Below are 26,100 nucleotides of genomic sequence, written 5' to 3'. Positions count from 1 at the left end.
ATTTACAAAATATCTTCATGGAATATGATCTTTACTTAATATACTAATGATTTTCGGCATAAAAGAAAAATCTATAATTTTGAGCCATACAGTGTATTTTTGGCTATTGCTTCAAATATACCCCAGCGACTTAAGACTGGTTTTGTGGTCCAGGGTCACATTTGTTTAGAAACATTTGGATTGTTTTTGCTTATAAACAGTGTTTGATCTGTGCATATTTCTCTCTTAATTCAGATGAGATGACTTTTTCACTGGAGGAAACAATATAATTGAGGAATAAGAGAGGACTCATATTTTAGCTGCGAGCAATGGCTTGACATTAAAAATGTCGTAATGATGGATTTGTTTCTTACAAACACAGAATTTTGCTTCGCAAGTCATTAATTGATGGACTGGAGTGGTGTGGATTATTGTGATGTTTTTATCAGCTGTTTTTACTCTCATTCTGACGGCACCCATTCACTGCAGAGGATCCATTGCTGAGCAAGTGATGCAATGCTACATTTCTACAAATCTGTTCTGATGAAGAAACAAACTCATCTACATCTTAGATGGCCTGATGGTGAGTACATTTAGATCAAATTTTAATTTTTAGGTGAACTATTCCTTTAACGTGAACATTTTATCTGTGCATGTTATCCCAAAGGTAACATGATAACTTGTTTTTCTTATGAAACGAATGCAGCACATGGCAAACATTTTTACTCAATCGATATCCCATTTCACTATTATGGAGGTAAAATGGCTTGCAAACTGCAACATCTGTTCACTTCATGCTTGAGTTTTTAAAACACTGGTTCATGTTTTTCTTCTAAGTGTAATCTATTTTGCCTTGTGATTTTTAGTACTTCAAACACACTCTCGCTCATTTACACACACACACACACACACACACACATGCCTGTCGCAGAGTTTGTTGTGATTGCTCAGTGAGAACACGCATGTACACGCATGACCCCCATCGGCTGATACCATAGCTGCACGGGAAGGGAGGGAGGGAGGGAGGGAGGGTCTCCTCGGTGACCCGGCCATGTGAGGTAGATGATTTCGGGTCCGGGCTTCATCTGCATGAGGAACCTTTCGGTCGCTTTCAGTCCCGGCTTTTCCTCCAGCGCTGGGAGTGACTCCCCCGTTGAGATGCTTCCTCCGGAGAGGACGACGAGCCCGACCGGCTCCCCTCTTCCTGGGACTGAGCGGAGGTGGAGGGGCGTTGGGGGTCCTGAGACGTGGAGGGGGACAGCGCCCTCTTGTGGGGACACTGGGCCACCATGTGTGTGACACTCTGACAGTAGTGACACTTCTTTGGCTGGGGCGGAAGGCCACACTCTTTAGCGTGGTGGTCCAGACCTCCACAGTTGTAACACCTAAAGAGGGATGAAAAATGCTTGATTATATTGAAACATTATAGAAATGATACTTCTAAATTTTACAAATCAAATTGGAGATTTATTGGAAAAAATGACTTATCTTGCTTGTTTATAGGTGCATCAGAAAAATCAGTTTGTATAATTCTATGGGTTTTTAATGCTTTGAAAAAAGTCTCCTCTGCTCACCAAGGCTGTATTTATTTGCTCAAGAATACAATAAAAACAGACAAATTGTGAAATATTACATTTTAAAATATCTATTTTAATATATTTTCAAATGTAGTTTATTTCTGTGATACAACGCTTAATTTTCAGTATCATTACTGCGGTCTTCAGCGTCACATGATCCTTCAGAAATCATTTTAATATGCTGATTTACTGCTCAAGAAATTATTGTCATCAAAACAGCTGTTTGATATGTTTAGTGGAAACCATGATACTTTTTTTTAGGATTCTTGGTGAATAGCATTTATTTGAAACAACAGCATTTATTTGAAGTAGAAATCTTTTGTAACATTGTAAATGTCTTTTCAATTTATAGCATAAGAGACTTCTCTCAAAGACATTTAAAAATATCATATTTATTCATTACTTTCAACCAAAGTTATTTTAAAAATTTTCAAAAACATAAAAAAAACTTAATTATTCCCAAAATTTGACCAAAGTTCTTTTTTTTTTGTTACACAACCATGGATTGAGTTTGTTATTGGTGATTGTGACCAGAAATTATATTTTGCATTAATAAAATGGAAACTATTTTTAAAATCAATAAGATAAGACAACTAACCAGATTCAGAATGCAAACCAATTAATAATATAATGTATTTAAATAATAAAGTATGTATGCATCACGTTTGTATTGTAATAATGCTTGTTGTTAAACTAATGAAAATTATGGAGGAAAATTTAATTATGAAAAGAATATCCCCAAAAAAACATAATATTCCTAAAAACAAGCTTTTTACTGCAAAACATAATTTTTTCTTCTTTTTTTTTTTTTTTTTGTTAATGAAATGTGACCTTTCTGAGACTTACTCAAACCCAGTGTTGGTCACTAGAGGGCAGTACAGGATAGGACTTACTCCAATAACAAACATCCCTCATAGAAATACTCACAAATTGCCATTTTTTGTTTTTTGTGTCATGGAAAATAGGCTCTACAATATTTAATAAGTATTGTTTTAATCATATAGGAGTCAAAAATAAACCCAGCCCAGTAATTCCTACATTAAAAAGTAACAATAAAAACATGATTCATAGCCACAAACAATACAAATAAGATTCAAGAATACGGTTTGCAGCTCTTTTGCTAGATATCTTGGAACTGAGTGATCATGAGGAATTGTCTAGTAGTTAACAGGAACCTTGTATGTTACCATGGAGCCTTCGGTTGCCAAGGAAATTCCGGTGCATGGAAACGAGAGAGTAGGAAATGACATTATAGCTCTAAATATAGAGAATCAAATCTCTCAGTGCCACTAATGTGTGTGTGTGTGTGTGTGTGTGAGAGAGAGAGAGAGAGGATATACTATTACACTGTTCTCTGGAATACTTGATTCTGATTGGTCAATCACAGCATTCTGAGTCATATATAGTATTTTTGTACAATAATGGCAAATTACATCTAACTGCTGTCAAAGACATATTTCTTACAAAACTTACACGTCTCTCATATGAGTGCTCTTTTAATATTCAATGAATATTAATTTTAGAGAAAAATTGTTACTTAGAAGGATTATATGAAGTAAATCACCTTACACAACATATCGGCATTGAAATATGTGTATAAATATCTATTACAGCTAAAACAATTATTTTAATTTTTAAAAATGTTAAAATATTTTAAAAATGGAAATGGAAACTAAATGTTTTTGTTTTTTTTAAACATGGGACAACTTGCCCCAACCTGCATTTACAAGGGTTCTAATTATTTTAATAGGTTACAATGTATTTTATGTTGACGTTTTTACAGTGTAATAAGACAAATAAGAACTGAGTAATATTAATTAACTACATAACCTATAGGGTTAGGGTTAATTGTTTGTAATTGTGCATAATTTACTGTTATTGCTATAGTAAGTACATATAACGTGTGTAACTACGTCATCTTAGAATAAAATATTACCTTCTAATTTAATAAGGTTTAAAACTAGGTGCTTGAAACCAACATACAATAACCACTGCTTGAAAAACACAAATATTTGATTAAATTGGACTTTTGCCATGCTATCTGTCTGTATGTGCACTGACTGTTTTCAGCCTGTAGGTGGCGGAGTAGATTAACTACAGCATCACAGCTGGATATCAGACTAACAAACTTGACAAAACTGGACTGACATCAGTGCTGAACAAAAAAACTCAATGTTTATGAATGACATTTTGATCATTCACATCTAAAAACACTGAATGTTCATGGAAAATGGCCATATGCATACATTTTTTTTACCTTCAATATCATAACATAAAAACTGAAACATGAAAACTGTGGGAAAAAAATATTGGCAGTATAATTTTCCTTCTCCCATCTAGACTTTACATGCAAAAAAAACACTGATATAAAGATTTCTATTAACCTCATAATTATATTTAAAACAATTATTACATGCTTTTGAACTTTCAGCTACATATAATTTCAGTATTCACTGAAAATACAGGCAATATTTCTGTATTTTAACTGATAAACTAAGGTTTTTTCATTTTTCGGATGACATTCAGACTCTAGATACAAAGAACCGTTAAACTAAATTATTTAATTTAATTTATTAAACTCATGTATTTAAGATGATAATTGCATGATCTTGAACTTTCAGCTACAAATCTTCAGTATTTGCCAAAAACACTGAAAATTATTGACATAAAATCAGCTGTCTGACGGTTTTTAGTTAAATTTACGCTGTCATTGATTAGCTACCATGTTTAATTCAATTGTTCAGTGACGTTAGGGAACAAACTGATTTTTGCACATTTAGCAAGGTCACGTTTTGAGCTGTGTCCTAATATACCTGTTCAATTTCCTACAGATTAAAGAATTCTTCATGAATTCATTTTAAATCATCAGTTCAGGTCGTCTTCAACAAAACTTCCATCATCTCATGTCTAGTTTTTTGTTAGCGCGTCTATAGTGATGGACTATATGATAAACGGCTCACCCACACACACGCGCACATATACATACTTATAAATAGCTTTAACACAACAGACTGAAAAGACTTATTCAGTTTGTATTTTTTTTTTTTTTTTTGCTCTGATCACCATGGCAACAGGAAGTAGAAGACAGACTCACAATCAATGAGTCGTGAACAGAAAAGCGTTTGGCGAAACCAAACTATGAGCCGTCTACATTGAAAAGTACAAGCTATAATTCACGTGGCTTCACAGACCATCATCAATACTGGAATTGATTCTTTCATACAGAGAAAAGGAGAGAATTTCAACCCTGAAACACGTCTACATCAAATCAAAAGCAGCGAGTCTGATGAAAATGCTTGTGTAAGATAGAAATAAAAGTTTTTAGATAAATAATCCTGTCTGCATATCAATCGTAAGCTGTCAAATTAATCATGAATAAATCAATTATTTTATATTAAGGAATATTTTAAATAAAGTAAATGCAGTATGTAATTATATAATTCCCCTGCTCTGTTTTATATATTAATTTATTATTATTTATTAATATTATTATTATGCAATGTAGGTACATTTTGAATTAGAAACATTTAACACTTATTTTGGGTTACACTTTACAATAAAGGTCTCATTTGTTAACATCAATTAACAATTAGAAATATATTTCATTAGCATTAAGTAATTTTAGTTAACAGATAGATCTTAAAAATTATTAACATTATTAAATATTAATAAATGCTCTAGAATAATTGTTAATTGTTCATTTATATTACATCATGTAATTAAGTCATGTTAACAAACGAAACCTGTGTTTAGATGGATTCCATCTGGGGGTTTGGGGGATATTTTACTTAAACACACACACACACACACACACACACACAATTATGAATATAATTAAACACCTTTTGAATTTTTCAACAAAATATAATCCAGTTAGCATTCAGTGATGATCAATAATTCCCTTAAAATGGTCTTTATATGTTTGCAGAAAGAAAACAACAAGAAAAGTCTGACATTTAGGTTTTGATTTCATTAAGATTTTAAATCAGTTTTTACTAATTAAGAAATTCCAATGGTTCCAATAATTTAAATTAATCACTGCTACTAAACAACACTAGTAGGTTAGTATTACTGCTATTATTATTATTATTATTATTATTATTATTATTAAAAGCAGACTTTTGTCGTGACTTATTCTGAACCACTTAAAGGTTTATAAAGACCAGCAAGGGCAAGCTATAAATTTAAAGAACAAACTGTAAAGTTGACCTTCAGTTTAGCACACATTTATTATTAAATTGATGCAGAATGAATAGAACACAATATGAATTGTGAATAACTGAACATAATCCAGTTTGGTCCAGAGAAATCGAGACAAAACCTTTTAAACTACATATCCCATCATGCTCTGTGCACTCACCGGTCTCCCTTTGGTTTGCGTTTGAGGGGCGGGGCCTTGCCTTTGGGGCGTCGATCACTGCCCGAGCATGGGCCCCCGCCGGGCCCCGTGACCCTGAGCGACTCCAGACCTTTACTCGACCTCTTGAAGGTGAATTCAACCTGCTCGCCCTCCCGTAAGCTCCTGAAGCCCTCCATCACCAGCTTACTCTGAACACGCACACACACACACACACACACACACTCTTCATTTAATACAGATACACACTTATATCATCTAGAAATATCTATATATTTATTTTTTAAAAAACAGACCAGTTACAGCAACAGAGAATAATAAACATTTCATGGCATATAATAAAATAAGGGAGGGAAAGATATATATATATATATAGATGATAAAAAGAGTGATTTTTTTTAAGTACTAGAAAAAACAACAGCTACCAATCTGTCAAAATCACCTTAACGTGCATTACAACAGCAATGTTTAAAAATACATTTGACTACTTTTCTTGCATTAAATGCACAATTTTATGAACTTCATTGCTAAAATAAAATAAAAACAGATTTTGAAAAACTGATTTTTCTTAAGGCACTAAACCAGAAAATTTAAGAATATACAAAAAAACAACTAAAGTACATTTATTTAGTTTAATCACACCAAATATTAGTGTAATTGTCTTAATACTAACTGCCTGACAGAATCTAATACATTTGGCTCCTACTTTAACTTTTAGGAGCCAAAATGTAAATGTAAAAAAATGATGTAATTCTAAAATATTTATATAGATATCAAACAGATTGGTCATATCTACAGAAAGATCCATCAAATCTTAAACATTTCATGTCTATCAGGGAGAGAAGGATATATCGATGTTCAAGAAAAAGATTTACTAGAAATAACAACTTGCAATCTGTCAATATCACATTAATCTGCATTACAAAAGCCATGTTTAAAAACACATTTGATCTTGCATTAAAAAAATCAAAAACTTATTTTAAAAAGCAGATGTTTTCTTATTTAAATATTTGAAGTAAAGCTGCCACTTGACTGAATCGAAAACTTTTGATTTGTAAATCTTAAATCAAAATTTTCAATCTAAAAAATATACAAATATCTATACAGATATTTATAGACATCAAACAGATCAGTCATATCTACAGAAAGATCCATAAATTGTAATTTAATGTTGTATAATAATCAATAAGGGAGAGAAAGATTTTCTCAGCACTAGGAAACAACAACTGATCTGTCAGTATATCAATATTGATCAGAATTACCAATCTGTCAATATCATCTTAACCTGCGTTATGAAAGCAATCATTAAAAACACATTTGATCACGTTTCTTGCATAAAATGCACGGTTTTGAAAACGAACTTTTCCTATTTAAATATTTGTAGTAAAACTGAACTTGCCAGAATATGAAAAATATCAAAACATTTTAGAGAACAATTTACACCAAATATTAGTGTAATTGTTTTTAACTGTCAAATTACAGAATTATTTAACTTTATATTTTGATGTTCTTACATGTAATAGTTAATACTACAAAAGCAGATAAATATATACATGTTATATGACAACATATGATAAATCTGATATTCTTTACAGCTTTTACACGGCTAATATCAACTGTATCCGCTGTCATACAAGATGCTTGGTAGCAAATATAGTTGCAAATACTTGTAAGAAAAATAATGTATATGACTTTACATTAAAATAAAATTAACACATGTGAATCACAGTTTTTAATGAGTGAAAATGAATTCAAAAATCATCTGCACAAAGCACAATGCAAGAAAAACCCCACAGATGTACATTTGTATTTAATCATTCAGCAGCTTTTATCCAAATAAGGAACATTTAAAAGCAATTTATCGAATGTATTATTCAGTCTGTTTATGCAAAGGTGTTTATCCATCTTTCAATTGATAAGGTTTTCTGTCATTCTACATGAAAAGCAAAGACCCTGAGAAAAGATTAGAAATTATAAAAGCAATGAATTCTGTTCATTTCAGTCATATGTAATTAAATCACCAACAATTTAGCCGTTTTATCGAACATGAATTGTTTCATCACACATTAGAGCTGATTCGATAAATGTATTGTTCAAATACAATACAAAACACACAGATCACAACTAAGATCTAGTTTATGATTTTGCCAAAAACACAACAAATACTGAATACGTATCTATGTTTAGGCATTTGTTTGTGATTTAATAAATAATCAATTTTCCACAAGCACATTGTGAGCTTTCCGATACAAAAGCAACACATTCAAACAAGTCGACTTCATCAAGTGTGATTGTGATTCAAATACATGAATACTGATGAATACGATCCTGCAGCTACAGAAAGCTCTCTATGGTCAAGATCACATGATTTACATTTTAATTATTCATCAAATTAAAACAGCAGTAACATAATGCATGAATCAAATGCGCAGCTGACATGTATTCTCATCATTTACATTCACGCTCAATAGATCAAATCACGCTCAGCTGCACGGCTCTGTTTAATATGACTTTTGGAAATATGAATGTCTAAATATCAGCTCTGAATCCACATCTGGACTGATGAATGACATCAAATGCGTGTAAACAGTGTCTTCAGCTCCTCGTTTATTTCTGTCACAGCTCTCGCTGATTGCTTTTTGTCGTGGCATCACGTTTAATTCAGCCGTGTGGGAAATTAATGCATTTAATTTCTCTTAATTGACATAATGGGCACAAAAAGCATTCTGATTTAACACTCACGACGGGAAGAAATTAAAAATCCATAGCACGAGAGAGAACTGCATTTATGAGAAAAGCCAGGAGCAAAACCCTTCCCACGCACATATATTAGATATTTTCTATTGAAATATCAATCTAAACGGCACAACACACTTAACAGGATAACACACACACACACAAATAAATTAAACAAATACATATCATTTAGGCTATATTAAATACAATCTGTTGGTAATAATGAAGCAAAATTTACAAATCAGTCATTATTATTATTATAATACTTTGTTTTGTGTATTAATATATTAATATTATTTATTCATTTTGCCTGTTATTGCAAGTAAATATGAATTTATTAACATTATCTATCAAATCATAGAATAAAAATTTGTCAAGATTTAGTCCAGTGTTACCGAGTTTTCATCTATCAAGTCTTTTTTCTTTCTCTCTTTTTTCTATCTTTTCTTTCATATATCCTTTTTTCTTTTTTTCTATCTGTCTGTTTTTTTCTTTCTTTTTTCCTTTCTTTCTCTCTTTTTTCTTTTTCTTCATCTATCATCTATCTTTCTTTATCTCTATTTTTTCCTTTCTTTTTTCTATCTGTCTGTTTTTTTCTCTCTTTTTCTTTTTCTTTCTTAATTTCTTTCTATCTACCTTTTTATTTCTATCTATCTTTTTCCTTCTTTCTTTTTTCTTTCTATCTATCTGTCTATTTCTTTCTTTCTCTTTCTATTTCTATCTATCTATCTGGATCTGTAGTGTGAAAATAAACTGTAAACACTTAAATATTGTAAATAAATGTTTTATTAAAATGAATTGTTTTGCAAGAAAATAGTATTCAAAATTCCATGTGTGATTCAATGCGTTACTTCATTCTTTGTAATGAATTCTTTACTAGCACTTTCTGAGTGAAAATTATTTCTACACCAAATGTGTGCTTTTATTTCCAGGTCAAAGTTCAGAGAGAAGCAGTGCGAGCAGGAAGACACGTTTCTGATGTCTGAACTCATTCAATAAAGCACAATTAAGAAATGGAATCCATGAGCACAGGAGAAGATGTGTGTCACATTGTTCTGCTCACTGCAGGGGAAAAAAAGCAGAAACGCAAGAAACGGAAGACAGAAAGCAGGAGGGAGAAATACGGAGAGCGCCACCAAAGGGCCGGACGTATCGCACATCACCCCTCCTCCACATGTTTTCATCCTTCACTCTGACCTCTGACCTCTGCCCAACCCCCTTCAAACACACACACAGGCATCCCGTTTCCCTGCGTTAAATTAACAACACACTTCTGCTCTGACTACAAGACGCACACGCAGTATTTGATCTGCTGACACACACTACATCACTCGACACACACTCCTGATAGCAGCCGGATATGAGCTCTCTGTGTGTGTGTGTGTGTGTGTGAAATGCACACAGTCAACTTACGTCTGATTGAACTACCTTTACATTTTAAAAAATGCCTTTGAGGATGATCACATTGTTTATAAATGAGAATGAATGTACAGAGTAACAAAACATTTGACAAGAACTGAAACAATTCCTTCAAAGAGGCGATTTACACTCTTAAAAATAAAGGTGCTTCAAGCGATGCCACAAAAGAACCTTTTTTAGTTCCATTCAGTCAAAGGTTCTTTAAAGAACCATCTCTTCCTTACCTTTTTATAACCTGAAGAACCTTCTTTCACCACAAAGAACCTTTTGTGAAACAGAGATGTTATCTGATGTCTTCAGATGTTAAAGGTTCTTAATGGAACCATTTAGACAAAAAGGTTCTTCTATGGCTTCATGAAGCACCTTTATTTTTAAGAGTGTAGACGTTCATGTTGATTTTATGTTTGTGTCTGTTTGAATTATGATGAAGCTTGAAAATAAAACAGATATGCACAGAAAACAAATAGAAACAGAACCAAAACTACAGTTTATGTTTGTTTGTCATGATTTGTTTTGTTACTTTTTGTGTTTATTCGTTATAATAAAACACACCAATGTAGCTTATTGTCTTTTACTTTTTATTAAAAAAAAAAAAAAAAGCAAACATAAACAGTTGTCTAAAATAGTAAAAGAAGTCATAGCTTTTGGCATCTGGTTTATGTTGCCTTTTTCTTATCTGTCCAAACCATTTGACTTGAGATTTTAAACAATTCTAAACAGAACTCACTTTTACATTTAACATTTGTGCTCTTGGCAGATGTTTTCTTAAAAAAGATACTTCATTTAATGAGTTTGTCATTTCAATCAGGTATAGATACGTCTTGTGAGACCACAAATCAAGTCCTAAAATTAAACTAGCAAAAAGTAATAATAAACAGAGCTTTTTTAAATTTCATTCAAGAACCAATTCAACCAGTGAGCACTAATCAACAAGTCAAGCATTAAAAAATTTGTTAATAAAAAAAATACATTGTAAAAAAATATACAAAAAATGATAATCAATTATAATCTACAAAGCTGTGACTGAACTCTTGGGAAGTGAGCGTTTGTTTGTGTCAGATCAGCAGCTGGCTCCGCCCACACACTCACTCCATATATGGGCAGAGCTGAAGGAGGAAGTCATGTGACCTGCAGCTTGTGTTGAGATGGAGAAATGAAGAACTGAACAAATGGAGAAATGGAGAATAAAAGTGCAGGATGCAGAAGAGATCGAGCTCTGGAAGAAAAGAAAAGAAATGACAGTGAACAAAACAAGGTAAAGAGAGAGTGAGAAAGAATACCAAAGACAATAATGGAGAAAAAACAGAGAAAATGAAAGCTCAAGACAAAGCAGAACTAAAGTTTAGATGAAAACAGAGAATCTATAAAAGTAAGATTAGCAGAGGATAAAATGACATCAGCAGCTACGGAGAAAGATGTTCTGGGTCGTTCCTGTTATACAGTATTGTCATGGTCTTAACATACTAAATCAAATATTAAACTCAGTATGAACCTAATCATTTTAAAGATTTAATTTCTGTTTTATCACACCTACCATCACAACAGCGAATAGAAAATAAACACAAATATATTTACATTTACTTCTATACATACAAATACAGTATTATTGCTAATATTAAATTGGGAGTACATTGAATTATAAGCAGATATTACTTTTGCAGTGCATTATACACTTCTAAAACAATAATTAAAAACATTACCAACTGTTTCTGCATTTCTAGTTTCTCTAATCAAAATATTTCAAACTAAATTTCTCGTTTACTTGAGAAAACTGTTTTAATTAGCAATTAATTTATTGTTTTTCCCGAGTTCTCAATATCACGTTCTATCTTGTTGTAAAATGATGAAAAAAGGGATTTTACTGCTATTAGTTGGTTTGTATCACATGAAAACATTTTGTCTTTATAAATGAAAACAAAAGTATGAAACTATAAAAGTGTTAAAAGAATATGAAAAATATAAATGTTAAACTAACGTAAATTGACACTCATTGACGCAAACTTTAACTGTTGCTCTGTTGTGTAAATCAAGGTATAATTCATAGTGTAAAGTGCTTTCTGGCTGTTAAACCCTTTATAGAAACACAAAACGTATCCAGTTTTCATGTTACAGAGCACAAACATTCTGCATAATTGTATATAATCCTGTGATTGTGAACGTGAAGTATCAGTCTTAGATCAAAGATTTTACACTCCCATATATAATATAAGATACTTGTCAGCTTGCTTTAATTATTAGTTTCTCCTTAAATCTGTTTAAAAATGTCGATTTCACATAATAAACATTTTCCACTTTCATTATTTTACTGTGTGCAATAAGTGCAGTTTTAGGAACGGTGCATCTCTCATCTGCTATGATATATTTCATCCTGCACTCGGATGGAGCACAGGATGAGGAGTGAGATCTGTGCAGCAGTGAGAGGAGGAGTCTGGATGAGAGCTTAATCTCACTAGGGGCCCAGAGAAACCACAACACACACACACACACACACACACACGTTTAACTAGCTATGTAAATAAGGACATACCACAGAACCCATCCCTAAAACAACAGCATTTCTACAATTAAAAAATACAAATCATTTTTCAATACATGTCCTCGGTTGTCCTCAAATGGAGATTTTGCACACTTCTGGAGATAAATTTGCCTTCAAGATAGCAAAGTGAGAAATAAGTGTAAATGCTGATTACATATTTAAGAACTTCATTCATGTTATTTTTATTTCATATACTCTTAAAAATAAAGATTCTATACCGGCATCGACGGTTCCATCAAGAACCTTTAACACCCATGAAACCTTTCCATTACTCCAAAGGTTCTTTAAAGGGTAAAAATGTTCTTTGGGATTTTAAAATGTTCTTCACACTAAGAAAAAATGGTTATTTTAAGAACTGTTCATTGAAAGGTTCTTTTGGAAAGCCAAAATGGTTCTTCTATGGCATTGCTGTGCAAAACTCCAATTGGAAGCTTTATTTTAAAAGTGTATTTATTTTTACAATTACAACCGCTTGAGCTATAATACAATCTGGTATCGTAGCTCAGTGTAACTGACTACTTTTAACCAAGAACCTAGAGGTCAATACACAAGATAAAATGTACAAGTTCAAATTCAAATTAGTAAGTATAAAATTATTTATATCAATAACAGTTTTGTTAAACATTTCTCATAAAGGGAAATGACAGCATAGAGGCTTTGTCATATTTAGTTCACATCTGGAGATCAGTTTGCGCACAAACTATAGCAAAGTGAGCAACAGATATAAATGGACATCATCACTGCACAAACAAAAACTACACTTCTAAAAATAAAATAAAAATAAAGGTTCCAAAAACAACAATAACAAAACACTGTAAAAAAAAAAGATTTTTAATTGTGCCTTAAAATTGTAAGTATCATCAAACGGACTTACTTCACTTACGAGTTACTTCAACTCATTTTTTAAAATCTAGCCTAGCTGAATCTCATATAACCTGCCATGACTTATTGATCATACCTTTCAGAAGAACAACCCTAAAGAACCTTTCAGTAAACGGTTCTTAAAATAACCATTTTTACCTAACATTTTAAAAACCTTTTTCCACTTTAAAGAACCTTTTTGTGCAATGGAAAGGTTTCATTGATGTTAAAGGTTCTTCATGGAACCATTAAAGCTAATAAAGAATTTTTATTTCCAATAGTGTAGAAACACATGAAATGATCGAGTCATACACAGCGACACATTTATAAACAACAACATGCATTCATGCGGTTAGACTCACACACACACAAACACTGCAGGAGGTGCAGCATTCGGAAAAATCAAACACAAAGCTCCTAATGAAACACACACACACACACACACACACACTGCAGTGCGTTGATTCGGAGTGTGAGGGCCGGCCAAAGCCACGCCTCCTTTCCCTTTTTTGTCTTTAACGAAATTCCTCTTTTAAAGAATGTTAGAGGACCCCAACCCCCACCACACACACACACACACACACACACACACACACACTGAAATCCTCTTTACACATACAAACAAAAACACACACGCACACACACACATGCGTTCTCTTTTCTTCTGATTCACACTTTTTCCTGTCCTGGATTGACACAAAGTGCTCATGGATTTGTAGTTGATATGAAACGCAGGACAAACACTGGTGTGTTTCAATGAGGATACTGTATTGATGTACTGGGCGCATTAAAGGAGGCTAATGTAACAACGGTAACACTTTCCTTAAAGCCTTTATATATAATGCATTATAGAAGTATTTGAATGCATTAATTATGTCTTGTAAAGCAATTTATGATGCATTATATGATAACTGTAAACACAATTCTAATACTTATCTAGTCATTGTTACACCTTTAGAAAGTATAATGGATTAGAACATGACAAACAACCAATTTCAGATGTAGCAAGGAATATGCAAATATTATATGCATTTTAACATTTAACTTAAAAAAAATAATGCATTATAATGTACATTGTGAATTACTTTATAATGCATTATACATACTTCAAAGTAAAGTGTAGCCAACTTTTGGTTCAAACAACATATACATGCACCATAAGTACAAGTACAATTAATATACATGCACTGAGAAAGACTGCTTCATCAAATTTAATACATAACAAATTTTAAAGATTAAATTTTAGTGATTAAAGTGTCAGTTGAAAAACAACAATAACCTACTTTGTCTCAAATAATTCACATTACTTCTTTGATAAGATACTAATTATTTTGGCCATCATTAATAGAAAAAGTAAAATTCTGTTATAATTATTTTCAAATAAAATATTTAAATCAGCTGTTAAGTCAAAAATAGTTTTCAATTGAATACTAATAAAATAATGCTGATTACATATTCATATGCAATTCCAATTCATTCATACAATTTTTATTTCAGCTACATTTATAATTACAACTTCATAGCTATAATAATTTATCGTAACTCGGTGTAATCGGCTTCTTTTAACACCTACAGATCAATATACATAATAAAATATCTCAAAAACAGTTTTGGCTGAAAATTTCTCATAAAGGGGAAAGACATCAATACATTTTCTTAGGCAGACATTACGCAAACAGCAATGCATAGCTACGTTAAGGTCATGGGTTCAATTCCCATGGTTGTATGAATTGATAAAAAAAAAACAATAACAATCTGGATAAAAGCATCTGCCAAATGCATACATGTATTGTGCTAAACCACACAGTTCATTCTTGTTTGTAAGAAATGTGGCGTTTTTTTTTGTTGTTTTTTTTTGACAAACTGCCAAACAAAACATTCTGTTTCTATACATAATATCAGGTTTAGACACACACTAAGGGAATAATCAGCTTATCACACACACTGCACAACGGCTGCACATCCTAAACAACACACACCCTGCGCAGCATAAAAGCTTTTTCATTTTCAATGTAGCATGAAGGCACATGTACGTGCAGCATTCGGACACAAAGAACCCAAATAAACCTCTGCATAGCAGCGAAATGCAAATCTTTATCAGAGACGTTATGGATTACAGCTTCTTCTGCCATTAGTCTGTATAACACACACAAGCAGCCTCAACATCATGACCTGCGTCTGCATGATACTAAAATTAGCTCGAGGGTTCAAAACATACAAATAATTAAGCAAATTAATGCTGCAATCAGTGAATACTGCAGCTAACCTGTGATAGACTAATATATTTAAGCATTTTGAGATTATCAGATTAGATAATAATTTGCTTACTTGGATGAGTAAAAATGCTCATGTATTTTGCTCATGCAACACCGCTGTGAAAAGATAATGCACCAAAGTAAATGTAAAGGCATCAGTGAAAACTCATTTGCTATCATTAAATTGTTTTATGCAAACATCGCCATTATATTATACACCCTGATCTCTGGAAGCCACTGTGTGTTTGCTGGTTTCAGGATTTTCATATACAGCAGAGGAAACGCATCGACTGCACACAAAAATAAACCAAACAGCTCTTCCAGATGACAAACACGACTCTAATCAATACACTTTCCCATGCGATGAGGAAAAAGCAGGCTTCGTTTTCCAAATGCATTCAGTGTAATTGTTTACTTCATGCTTATCAGAACCGTTTTATCAGTAGTACAAGACGTTCTTATAATAGCTACTCTAATGCATGCAAGGTAGGAAATGTTCACATTTAACATCAAGACAGCATGATTTAACCTGTGCTTTACAACAAAGAGTAACTAGTGTATTTATTGTGCATTTCAACAGATAATTCAGTGGACAATCTGCTGAATTTGCAAATACAGATGTGGAGATTTCATTTGATTTCAACCAGCTCATTTCTAACCATTTGCCTTAATTATTGTATATATATGTGTTATAACAAGCTATCAGTACGTTATTAAACTCAACGACACGCATAACAGTCTGACTGTGTATCTGGCTGCTGTTTGTCTTTTTTGAGAACTGCATTTCCCAGAATGCACTCAGGTTTAGGGGCTACTAGCACAAGAGGTTTATGTTTAAGCTCATGCACAAAAATTCATGTCCATACAAAACTGAAATTGAAATGAAAAATGAATGAAATTTGCCTCAAAAAATAACAATGAGATAACAATGTAAAACTGCCTGTTTTAAATCATTTCAAATGCCTGCTATCAATTTTTTTAACTGTGCTAATTCAACAAAATTGTATTTTTTAAACAAAACAATGTCTAATATATCCATAAAAACACTAATCACAAGATAAATACATCAAGCAAAATCTATTTTACTTAAAAATGGGTTTCAGCAATTGCAATTTGGTTACACACATAATAAAAGATTATTAAAACATTGTTGAATTGGAGAAAATAATGCACAACTGTAATTTTAATAACTCAAGATATTTACACGGTTTTAAATTATACTTTAAAAAATACTAGATAGATAGCCACTTGTTTCCTGTGCAAACTAGCTGTTATGTTATTGAATTTCAGATTTAAAGGAATATGCAGATGTGTTTTGTAACAATGGAAATATTAAGTCCCAGGAATCATTTTAACATCTCATTAAAATCCAGCAGTCATCATAACACTGCTTGACAATATCATCACCGACAGATAACAAGAACACAATGTAACAGAAAGCAGCAAAACTGACATCAAAACAACAGTGCAGTGAGCTTGAGTGCTAATAGGACTCAGAAGAAACCTCTGCTTTTGTTCTTGAAGTTTGCGTATGCTATTTTAAGGTGCCGTGGAAAGCCTGGAAAATGATGAAAGGAGATAATTTCCGGTTTTGTACATGTGTCCGTATTGATTTAGCTCTGAATGTCCATGAGAAGAAGACGAAATATTGTGAAAGGGGGGCTGAACTACACCCATGTAAACACCAGAGCACATGATGTTCAGTACAACAGTTCACACCGAAATCGCTTGCCATTCTTCAAAAGTCTGGTTGTGAACGCCGTCTGATCATCGTGTGCTCAGTGTGACACATTTTCCGACATGTTGGCAGGTTTATCAGACATGTTCCTGTGAGCATGAGGCGAATAAACGCCGATGTCACGGGCGACTCTCCCTTTTCTCTTCCTAATAAAGGTTCCTTTAAGAGATGCATCGTAAATACCTCCTTGTTTACTACTAATACGCTGTTCGTCTGATGATATCAATGGAGAGTGAAGATGCGTTTTTGGCGTTCTTAAAGTGACAGGGGATGAAAACACAAGCGCATGTTTACTTCTGCTTTCCTCGAGCACATCTGCTGCTGATGTCAATGAGATGCGACAGATAACGTGAAAAAGAGTCAGAGGAGCTGAACGGCTGAAGCCCAGCACATGCATTATTGGACTTACTTGGTGAACGAACACGTCTAGTGGAGGGTCCACTGGCTTCCCCTCGCTGCTGGTCATCGATATAAATCCAAACCCCATGCGGACATTAAACCACTTGCAGTAACCCGAGCCAGCCAGAATCTGCGGCGACCCGACACCTTTGCGCGGCCCTCCTGTGCGGTCAAGGGAGAAAAGCCCATGATGTTGTGTGCTGGTGTTTGAGATGTAGCCTATACTTTGTTCTTGGTGTGTACACAATGACCGTGGGTCTGAGTGGGCAGCGTTTCTGAGGGAAATCCCCCACTACTACTCAACAACATGCGTTCAATGCAACGATGTGTCTACAACCAGGGCCGTAACCACCCCTAGCCTACAGACGCCCCCTTTTCTTTGTAATCAATCAATATATTGGGTTTTCATTGACAGACTGTTAAACTTTTACATTTTGGTCCCTTAGCCTTATGTATATCCTTACACCCTTGTCTACAACCCACCCTCTGGAAAACTGGAGAAACTCAACGAAAAGTAGAGCAACACTTCAGATGGGATGGCGCAGTGCATTGCTATTGCTCAATATGCATAGTTAGTAGCTACACTATGTAACTTCTTGCACATCTACCGTATGTGAACCGCCTGGCGTGGGGCAGGTGTGCACACGTTACACCCCCCCACCCCCCCACCCTCACTACTGCTGGCTCAAACGGCTCTTCATCACGCGTACAAACAACGTAAACAAAGCGCGGTGGACAATAGGAGTTCGCGTGAAAAGAGATGTTTAAAAAAAAAAAAAGCATCGTAACCTTCGGCCATGTTTCCCCGCGGACCCTCCGTTCCAAAGTTCCAGCGAAATCGTTTCCTCCGTGAAATGGGGTGATGCGCGTCACCGTCGATCCGACATCCCGATTTCCAGCGGGCACAAATTTAGCGCGCATGGTACGGCGTGCGTCTCCTTTTTGGATATTTTGTCATGTCTCTTTTAACATCTCCTATCCACTCTCTCTTTCCCTCCCTCGCACATTCGCTCTCTCTCTCTCCCGCTCTCCGTTTCTCATTCGCTCGCTCGCAGCGCTGCACACGTGACTCCTCCGTGAGCCCGGGAGAGGGAGCGGACTCGGAACCGGGCTGGACTTCAGCTCTACAGCTGCGTCACCTAAAAGCATCAGGTTCCGTTTTTAACGCGTGTTATGACGTCTAAAATCGGTTTTGTGCGTGTTCAGTAAGTCATTCGAGAGACCATAAAAAGTCCAGCATTTTAGTTTTTTTAATTTTATTTATATGTAACAATTTTAATGATGCGTTATGTAACCAAATTCCAACCGCTGGTAACCACAGTCATAATACTTTATAGTCTTATGAAAGTAAATACTTGTATAACACTTCATTTTTAATGTTCTGGCTTGTAGCGAAATGCAACAACAAAAGTTTTCCAGAATTTATGTCTTTATACAATGGGTAGTAGATTTTTCTAGACGTGTAGCATACTATTCCATTAAACTGTATGCTAGACTAATAATCGTCGTAGCCTATTATGTAAAGTTGTTTTAAGTTATAGGCTACCTTTATGTCATTAACCAAAAAGACGGAAACGTTTCTTATGCACGCATTTGGTTTCCTTTAAAATGTACTGAAAATATTTTTCTTCTTCTGCTGTTGCTGCTGCTGTCTTTCTGCTTTTGTTTAAACGTTTCCAAAACATTCCGTATTATAGTTTGGGAGAAATGAGATCATCACTAATTATCGTTTGTTGAAGCACACTGCAGTTTGCATATGTTGTTTGCTGCAGTACAAACGTCAATGAGACTGATTTAGAATAAGAAGATCTTTATTGACCAAGTCCTCACACACATGGATTTTGTTCTGGGTTACATAAGCTTTGCACACTTGAAAATATATACATGAGGATACCTACACCAATGAACATCTAGAAAGAACAAACATAAAGACATAAAATAAACGTATATAGAGTGTATTCCAACAGTAGGCTATAAATATGTTTAGCCTTCAAACTACATGATATGTTGATTCACGAAAAGAGAGCATTGATCCAAAAAACAACAAGCAAATCACCCCACTTTTTTCCTGGTATATAAAGTGATAAAACATGGTAAACATACACATTAGTATGAACCCAAAATGTAACCCATATAGCCTAATGGAATGTTCCAAAAAATTTAAATATGGAACGGATTAAATGCAAGCTTACTTTCACAGAGTTTTTCTGTTTCTGTGCTTACTGTGTTCTTTTGAATTGTATCTGAGTGATCAGTACTCCAAAAAAACTGTAGTCAAATGTGCATTAAACCAACAAGTTGAAATGCAAAGCTTAATGGAAAATTGACATGTGAAATAATTGTCTCCTGTTATAAAAACGTAACGTTTTCGTTTCTACAAGACATTCGTTCAGTAAACGTTTCTGACAAGCTCATGGTCAAACCTGATGCCTTGGCAGAGGATGTTTTTCTGTGTCTTTGAGTCGGAGGAAAAACACGTTGGAGGAGTGAATCAACAACTACCCCCACCGCTTCTACGCTCCTCCCATTTCACCCACCCCCACCCATCCATGCCGACCACCCTCCGGAATTCACCCCTGCCCCCAATCCCCCACCCCCTGCACCAGTTCTGCTGTCGGAGATGCTGTGTGTGTGTGTGTGTGTGTGTGTGTGTGTTTGCTGGTGTGTGCAAGAGATGGATGGTGGTCGTGCCATTACGGCGCAGGTCACCGGTGTCAGATGTTATGGAGTTTCTCATTTCCTGCACGAGGGTTTCCCATCCACCATTCATAAAACTGCCCCGCGAGCTCCGGGAAACACGTCCCAGGAGGTCACGGACACACCCTAAATGTCCCCGTTTGATCCCGTTAAAGTCCGCAAGCATCGAATAAGTTCCAGGACAGACAGATTAAAAAGATGTTACTCGGTGGTTTATGTCTAGCTACTGAAACCCAAAACGGGTCCGCATGACTTTAGAAAGTCATTTCAATCAACAGCACAGAGGAATGTTGATCTGAGATACAAACAATACGCGTGTAGAGTTTAGAAAAATAAAACAAGCAAATGCGAGGCGTAATTCATCAGCAGGTTATTCAAACTTGTTATTTTTATTTCCGATTAATATTACATATAAATGCAAATTGATTTTGGCTTGTTGAGTTTAATGCTGGACTGAATAACAACACTAAAAACTTTCCTAAAAGCCCATAGACATATCGATTATATAGGCTATAGGCTAGTCATGCATGCCTTAAATTTAAATTTAAGCTATCATTATTAAATGATAATGACACAATACTTTTGTAATTCAATTTGCAAGTAAAATTGTGCATAAAGGAGATTAACCAGTAATAGCCTACATACTAAAGCTAAATATTGCTTAACATTTAAATAAATTGTTCTTTAGCAAGAGTTCAACTTTTTTTGATTAACTTAAAGTTTATCATCTGAAGGATCTCTTGTTTTCTTTTTAAACAAACAAACCAAACTTTTTCTCTCTGTCAGAGCAAAGTTTAGACATTGATTCTTCAAATCCAACCTCATAATCAAACACCAGAAGAACGTTTCCCACATGTGAAATTATCTTTTAAATCAGGACTATGCAAATAGGTGCTACTGAAATGCAAAATGGTTCACCGATTGACATGTTCATTCATAAGCTCAATATTTATTTATTAAAAAAAAAAAAAAGAAAAAAGATTTTCAGTTACAAGAACTTTCAATACTGAATTAGCCATTTGTTTAGACTTTCCCTCCAAAGTGAATATGAAAATATTCCTTTAATCTTAAATTAAGATAATGCAATTGAAATCATTTTGTCAGCATTGCTAGGAGACAAGATCCCAGTTTAACCCATCAATAAAGTGAGTTTGCAGCAGAAGGTTCACAGAGCTGATTTGTGCTTACAAAACCAACAGATTGGAGGGTCTGTTTGGATGTATTGAGCAGTTCGGATCCGCCATACCTTCACCTCACCCACCCCCACCCAGCTGAGCCCCTGAGGAAACGCATAGTTGTCAATAGAGTTCACAGAGTTTATTCAGCTCTTCTCCTTTGTTTTGGTTTAATGCTGCATTCGTTCAATTCCTATATCTCTTCAAAATTACCCACCGAAGCCAAAACAAACCCGACCGTTTTTTTTAAACCGATTTGATATTAAATATCAAGTAGACTATGAGGGGAGGATATTTTGCTGCTACATCAGTTGTTCTTACAAAGACCAATAGCCTACAATTGAGGGCTCATTATAAGGTAAGGACTTATTCTATTCAAAACACACACGATATTCGAATTATAATTAGTTCTTAAAACAGTTCTGACCAAGTCACATTCATTTTTAAAACAGTTTTATGTGTACTATATGATAAACTGAAGAGTTAAAATAGAGATCTTCAAAAAGGGATTTTCTACAAAATTCCTATGCAGTGTCTTAATTTTCACAGCTCGATCATAGTTTAAAATATTAGTCTTTATCGTAATTTTGGCACATTTTTGTCACACACAAAAAGATTTGAGACAGAGACAACATTCCAGACAACATTTCAGATGTAGTTTAGGCTATGTTTTTCGTTTCTATTCAATTGCAAAAACGTTTTAAAACGTTATTAGATTTCAGGTTTATTATCAGGTTTATTTCTGTTTAAAAACGCAAAAGACAACGTTTCAGTATAGGCTATGCTTCTAACAATTTTTAACAACAAAAAAAGTGTTACAATTTTTGTCTTCTCGATTTCGGTACATAAAAATTACCCGTTAAGCAAAACCGAAAGCTTGTATTCATTCATTCATGTGTATGTTTTTATGATTTCATATGGGTAGTCGTTACAAAAAAAAAAAAAAAAAAATCTAGAATGAATTGGCTTCATGTATTAGCTATCTTTACTGCAAAGTATCTCACACTCAACAGATAACAGTGAATACATTTCAAATATTTTACATGCATTCTAAACATTTGAACATTCCCTGTAAAATAGTCAGATCTAACGTGGGTTATTTCTGTTGGCGGCTGATTCCGCCTGAACGCTCCTTTATTACGTCACAATTAAATCATGACGTCGAACGGAAGTATGAAAGGAGCATTCAGGATTCTTTTCCTCTCCTTCTGTCTTCCATTCGCTCCCTGACCACGGCTTTCCCACCGCGTTTAAATAGTTTAATCATATTATATGATCATGATATGGTTTCATAAAGGTTCAGCTCTCAGACCATTCAAACAGGTAGCAATGTTGATCTGCAATGTTCATGCGCTCACAGAAAGGATATTATTGTTAGCTGGTTTGTTCATATTTTATTTCTATAAGGCACACTTTATAAATAGCCTATCTCACTCACCTGAAATGGAGTGCACGGCCATGCTGTATGTGCTCCGTGTCTGACCCTGTGAAAAAGTCAAAAATAGTGCAATGGTTATTTTTCTGACTTAACTAAACTTCTTATGTTGTAGGTTTTATGCTAATGCACCGTCCGAGGCTCTTTGTTTTAGTTTTGTTTGTGCTGCTGGTGGCGCGTTCATTTGTGCAGAATGGAGGAATTTTCCAGCATGAATATTTCATAGCGCCTGTGAAATGTTAGAGGAGTTTAAATCGCTCCTTTAATCCAAACCGCGAATAATAAATTTGGGAACGGGCGCACAAGCACGCGCTTTGATTTCAGACACACCGAGGAAAATATTTATATTTATATATTTAAATAGAATTATTATTTTACGCGGGTGTTTTACAGTGATGCGTTTAAGTTAAAGTCATCAGTTTACATAGCTAGAATAAAATGGAATTCTATAGGCTACCTGTATATGATGTGAAGAGATCTTGAAGTTTCAAATCCAGATTAATGTGGATAATAAAACGAAACTTTTTAGAAAACTTCTGACAATCTTTGTAAAGCCCATTCGCGTCAAAATATCCCGTCAAATACCTGTTGAAAAAAAAAAAAAAACAACAGTCTGGTCATTACCGCTCTTTTGATGTGCCATTTCAAAACATCCCAACTTTTCTGTTTACAGAAAAGCAACTTTGAATGTCTAGGTCAGCAGATCATTCAATGTTGCTTGTAAACCAATGAAATTATGACATTAATACTGCTATTCTTGTGTTTCATAAACATAGTTAAACGGTTAGATTTGTTTAAACTGTCAAGTCGACTTGTATTCATATTAAAATAAAACGTAAACCACCAACCACCATTAACGTTTTCTCTTATGCTTTTTCAGTGAAGATGTAAAAAATGTCTTTAAGATGATATACACATGATTGAATGACGGGCTCTGATTGGCAGCCATTTTGTGTGAACATTCCTTAAATTCAAGACAAAATCCACACAAGGAAAATAACAAACTAAGTAAAGGTCACTGGATTTATATTTTTAAGCTAATAAAATCTAAATTACTAGCTGGCGTGTCTTCATCTAGTGAGGCCAAATAAAAGCACATCATATTGGCAGGGGTTGATGTGGTTCAGTCTGCTGCAAGGTTACAGTAGGAAGAATTTACCTCCAGCTGCGCCCTCTGGCTGTCAATCAGCGCAATAACGTCAGTGTGGGTAATGGTTCTGCTATGGCAAGCCGCTTTATCTTAAAATATTCCCAGCGTTACTCGTCGTATTTGCATTTTTACTAGTAACCATTGAAAGTGAAAGTGACGTGAGGTGGCCAAGTATGGTGACCCATACTCAGAATTTGTGCTCTGCATTTAACCCATTCAAAGTGCACACACACAGCAGTGAACACACACACCATTAACACACACCTGGAGCAGTGGGCAGCCATTTATGCTGCGGCGCCCGGGGAGCAGTTGGGGGTTCGGTCAAGGGCACCTCAGTCGTGGTATTGAGGGTGGAGAGAGAGCTGTACATTCACTCCCCCCCATCTACAATTCCTGCCGGATCTGAGACTCAAACTCGCAACCTTTGGATTACAAGTCCAACTCTCTTACCATTAGGCCACGGTTGCACCACACAGGACTCGAACCCACAATCACTAGGTCATGGGGTCATGACATGAATTAGAGCGCTCTACAATTCAATTCTTACTAGTAACAACTAAATTAGAGAGCTCTTTAATTCAATTACAGAGCTCTGCAATTACACATATCTTTAATGTGGTTTTTTACTAGTAAAAATTGAATTAGAGAGCTCTGTAATTACATTTTTACTAGTAAGATTTAAATTAGAGAGCTCTCTAATCGGAATTGTTACTAGTAAAAATTTAATTGGAGAGCTCTCTAAATTGGAATTATTACTGGTAAAAATTCAGTTGTAGAGCTCTGTAATTAAAAATGAATGGAAGTCTATGGAGACATATGACTAATAAAAATTCATTTGTAGAGCTCTCTAATTGGAATTGTTGCCAGTAAGAATTGAATTAGAGAGCTCTGCAATTGGCATTGTTGATATAGTAAGAATTTAATTGGAGAGCTCTCTAAATTGGAATTATTACTAGTAAAAATTCAGTTGTAGAGCTGTGTAATTAAAAATGAATGGAAGTCAGTGGAGACATATGACTAGTAAAAAAATCATCTGTAGAGCTCTCTAATTGGAACTGTTGCCAGTAATTGAATTGCAACTACTAAAAATGCAATTAGGATGAATTAACACTGGGAATGTTTTAAGCTAAAGCAGCTTTCCATATTCTGCAGCAGTTTTGGGAGCGAATGAGCCTCAGCTACAGGTGATGCTGAAGTATAATTGAGATGTTTTCAAAGGCAGAATTAGGGCCTATATAATTTTGCACAGTAAAATGTACGTAAAAGTCATGGTCAAGGGGCCAGTTCAAAATAAAAGTTTGTAGAAATGTGAAGTTAACATGCATGACTAAAACCTTGCCAATGTATATAGTGGCACTCCCTTGGTTTACATTTATTTTTTTATATTATTTTCTGAAATTGGCCATTAGGCCTTCCATGGGGTTCTCTTCTGGCCTGATGCGATCACTTAGTGTTTCAGTGACACCCTCCTATACATCCAAGATTCAGATAATAAGAATGAAATTGATTGTTTGTGAATTTGAATGTAAAGACATCATGATCAGTCACCTATTGATTTTACAGTCTTGCAGTTTCATCATATGCCGACATGCGCAATCTTACCTTTCATCCGCCATTACCGGGGCGTCGGGAACACGGGTGTGTATGTGTGTATTCCGCAGCTGTGTTGATGTCTGCAGGCGGAATTCTGCAGCGGCGGCGGGTGACGGCGGAGTTCTCCCGGTTCCGTTAAGCGTCTCAGCTCGCCGCATCCTCCATAGAGAGCGCGCGAGTGTCGCTAGTTGCC

At 34.7% G+C, this 26,100-nt stretch overlaps 1 protein-coding gene and 1 long non-coding RNA gene across 4 annotated transcripts in view; one reads left to right on the top strand and one right to left on the bottom strand.

Moving 5' to 3' along the window:
- Positions 1-10,538, top strand: part of LOC131527763 (uncharacterized) — a 67,383-nt gene extending 56,845 nt beyond the window's left edge. Inside the window, exon 5 of the long non-coding RNA XR_009267737.1 lies at positions 9,582-10,538. This is a non-coding gene — a long non-coding RNA (uncharacterized LOC131527763). The remainder of the gene's footprint in view (positions 1-9,581) is intronic.
- lin28b (lin-28 homolog B (C. elegans)) lies at positions 1,011-26,100 on the bottom strand. Of its 3 annotated transcripts, XM_058757071.1 has the most exons (6): positions 25,917-26,100; positions 23,622-23,749; positions 23,168-23,213; positions 17,868-18,019; positions 5,917-6,104; positions 1,011-1,364 (listed from the first exon to the last, which is right to left on the bottom strand). In XM_058757071.1, exons 3-6 carry the CDS (start codon positions 23,187-23,189, stop codon positions 1,091-1,093), a joined length of 636 nt encoding a protein of 211 aa, XP_058613054.1. In that variant the 5' UTR covers positions 23,190-23,213; positions 23,622-23,749; positions 25,917-26,100; the 3' UTR covers positions 1,011-1,090. The 3 variants fall into 3 exon arrangements, with proteins under 3 accessions (XP_058613054.1, XP_058613055.1, XP_058613056.1); XM_058757072.1 differs by lacking the exon at positions 23,622-23,749; XM_058757073.1 differs by lacking the exons at positions 23,168-23,213; positions 23,622-23,749; positions 25,917-26,100 and adding an exon at positions 18,647-18,872.

Source organism: Onychostoma macrolepis, chromosome 20 (assembly GCF_012432095.1).
Source record: "Onychostoma macrolepis isolate SWU-2019 chromosome 20, ASM1243209v1, whole genome shotgun sequence".
Taxonomy (NCBI): Eukaryota; Metazoa; Chordata; class Actinopteri; order Cypriniformes; family Cyprinidae; genus Onychostoma; species Onychostoma macrolepis.
The sequence above is the reverse complement of the archived record's forward strand: the minus strand, read 5'-3'. Positions and strand labels throughout refer to the sequence as shown.

What these genes read in the sequence shown, in the direction of transcription:
- lin28b (XM_058757071.1), bottom strand. Translation starts at nt 23,189, where the DNA reads ATGGCCGTGCACTCCATTTCAG. An exon ending in GGCCGTGCACTCCATTTCAG is followed by an intron (nt 18,020 to 23,167) that starts GTGAGTGAGATA and finishes TTGACCGCACAG; the next exon opens with GAGGGCCGCGCAAAGGTGTC. An exon ending in CGCAAACCAAAGGGAGACCG is followed by an intron (nt 1,365 to 5,916) that starts GTGAGTGCACAG and finishes ATCCCTCTTTAG; the next exon opens with GTGTTACAACTGTGGAGGTC.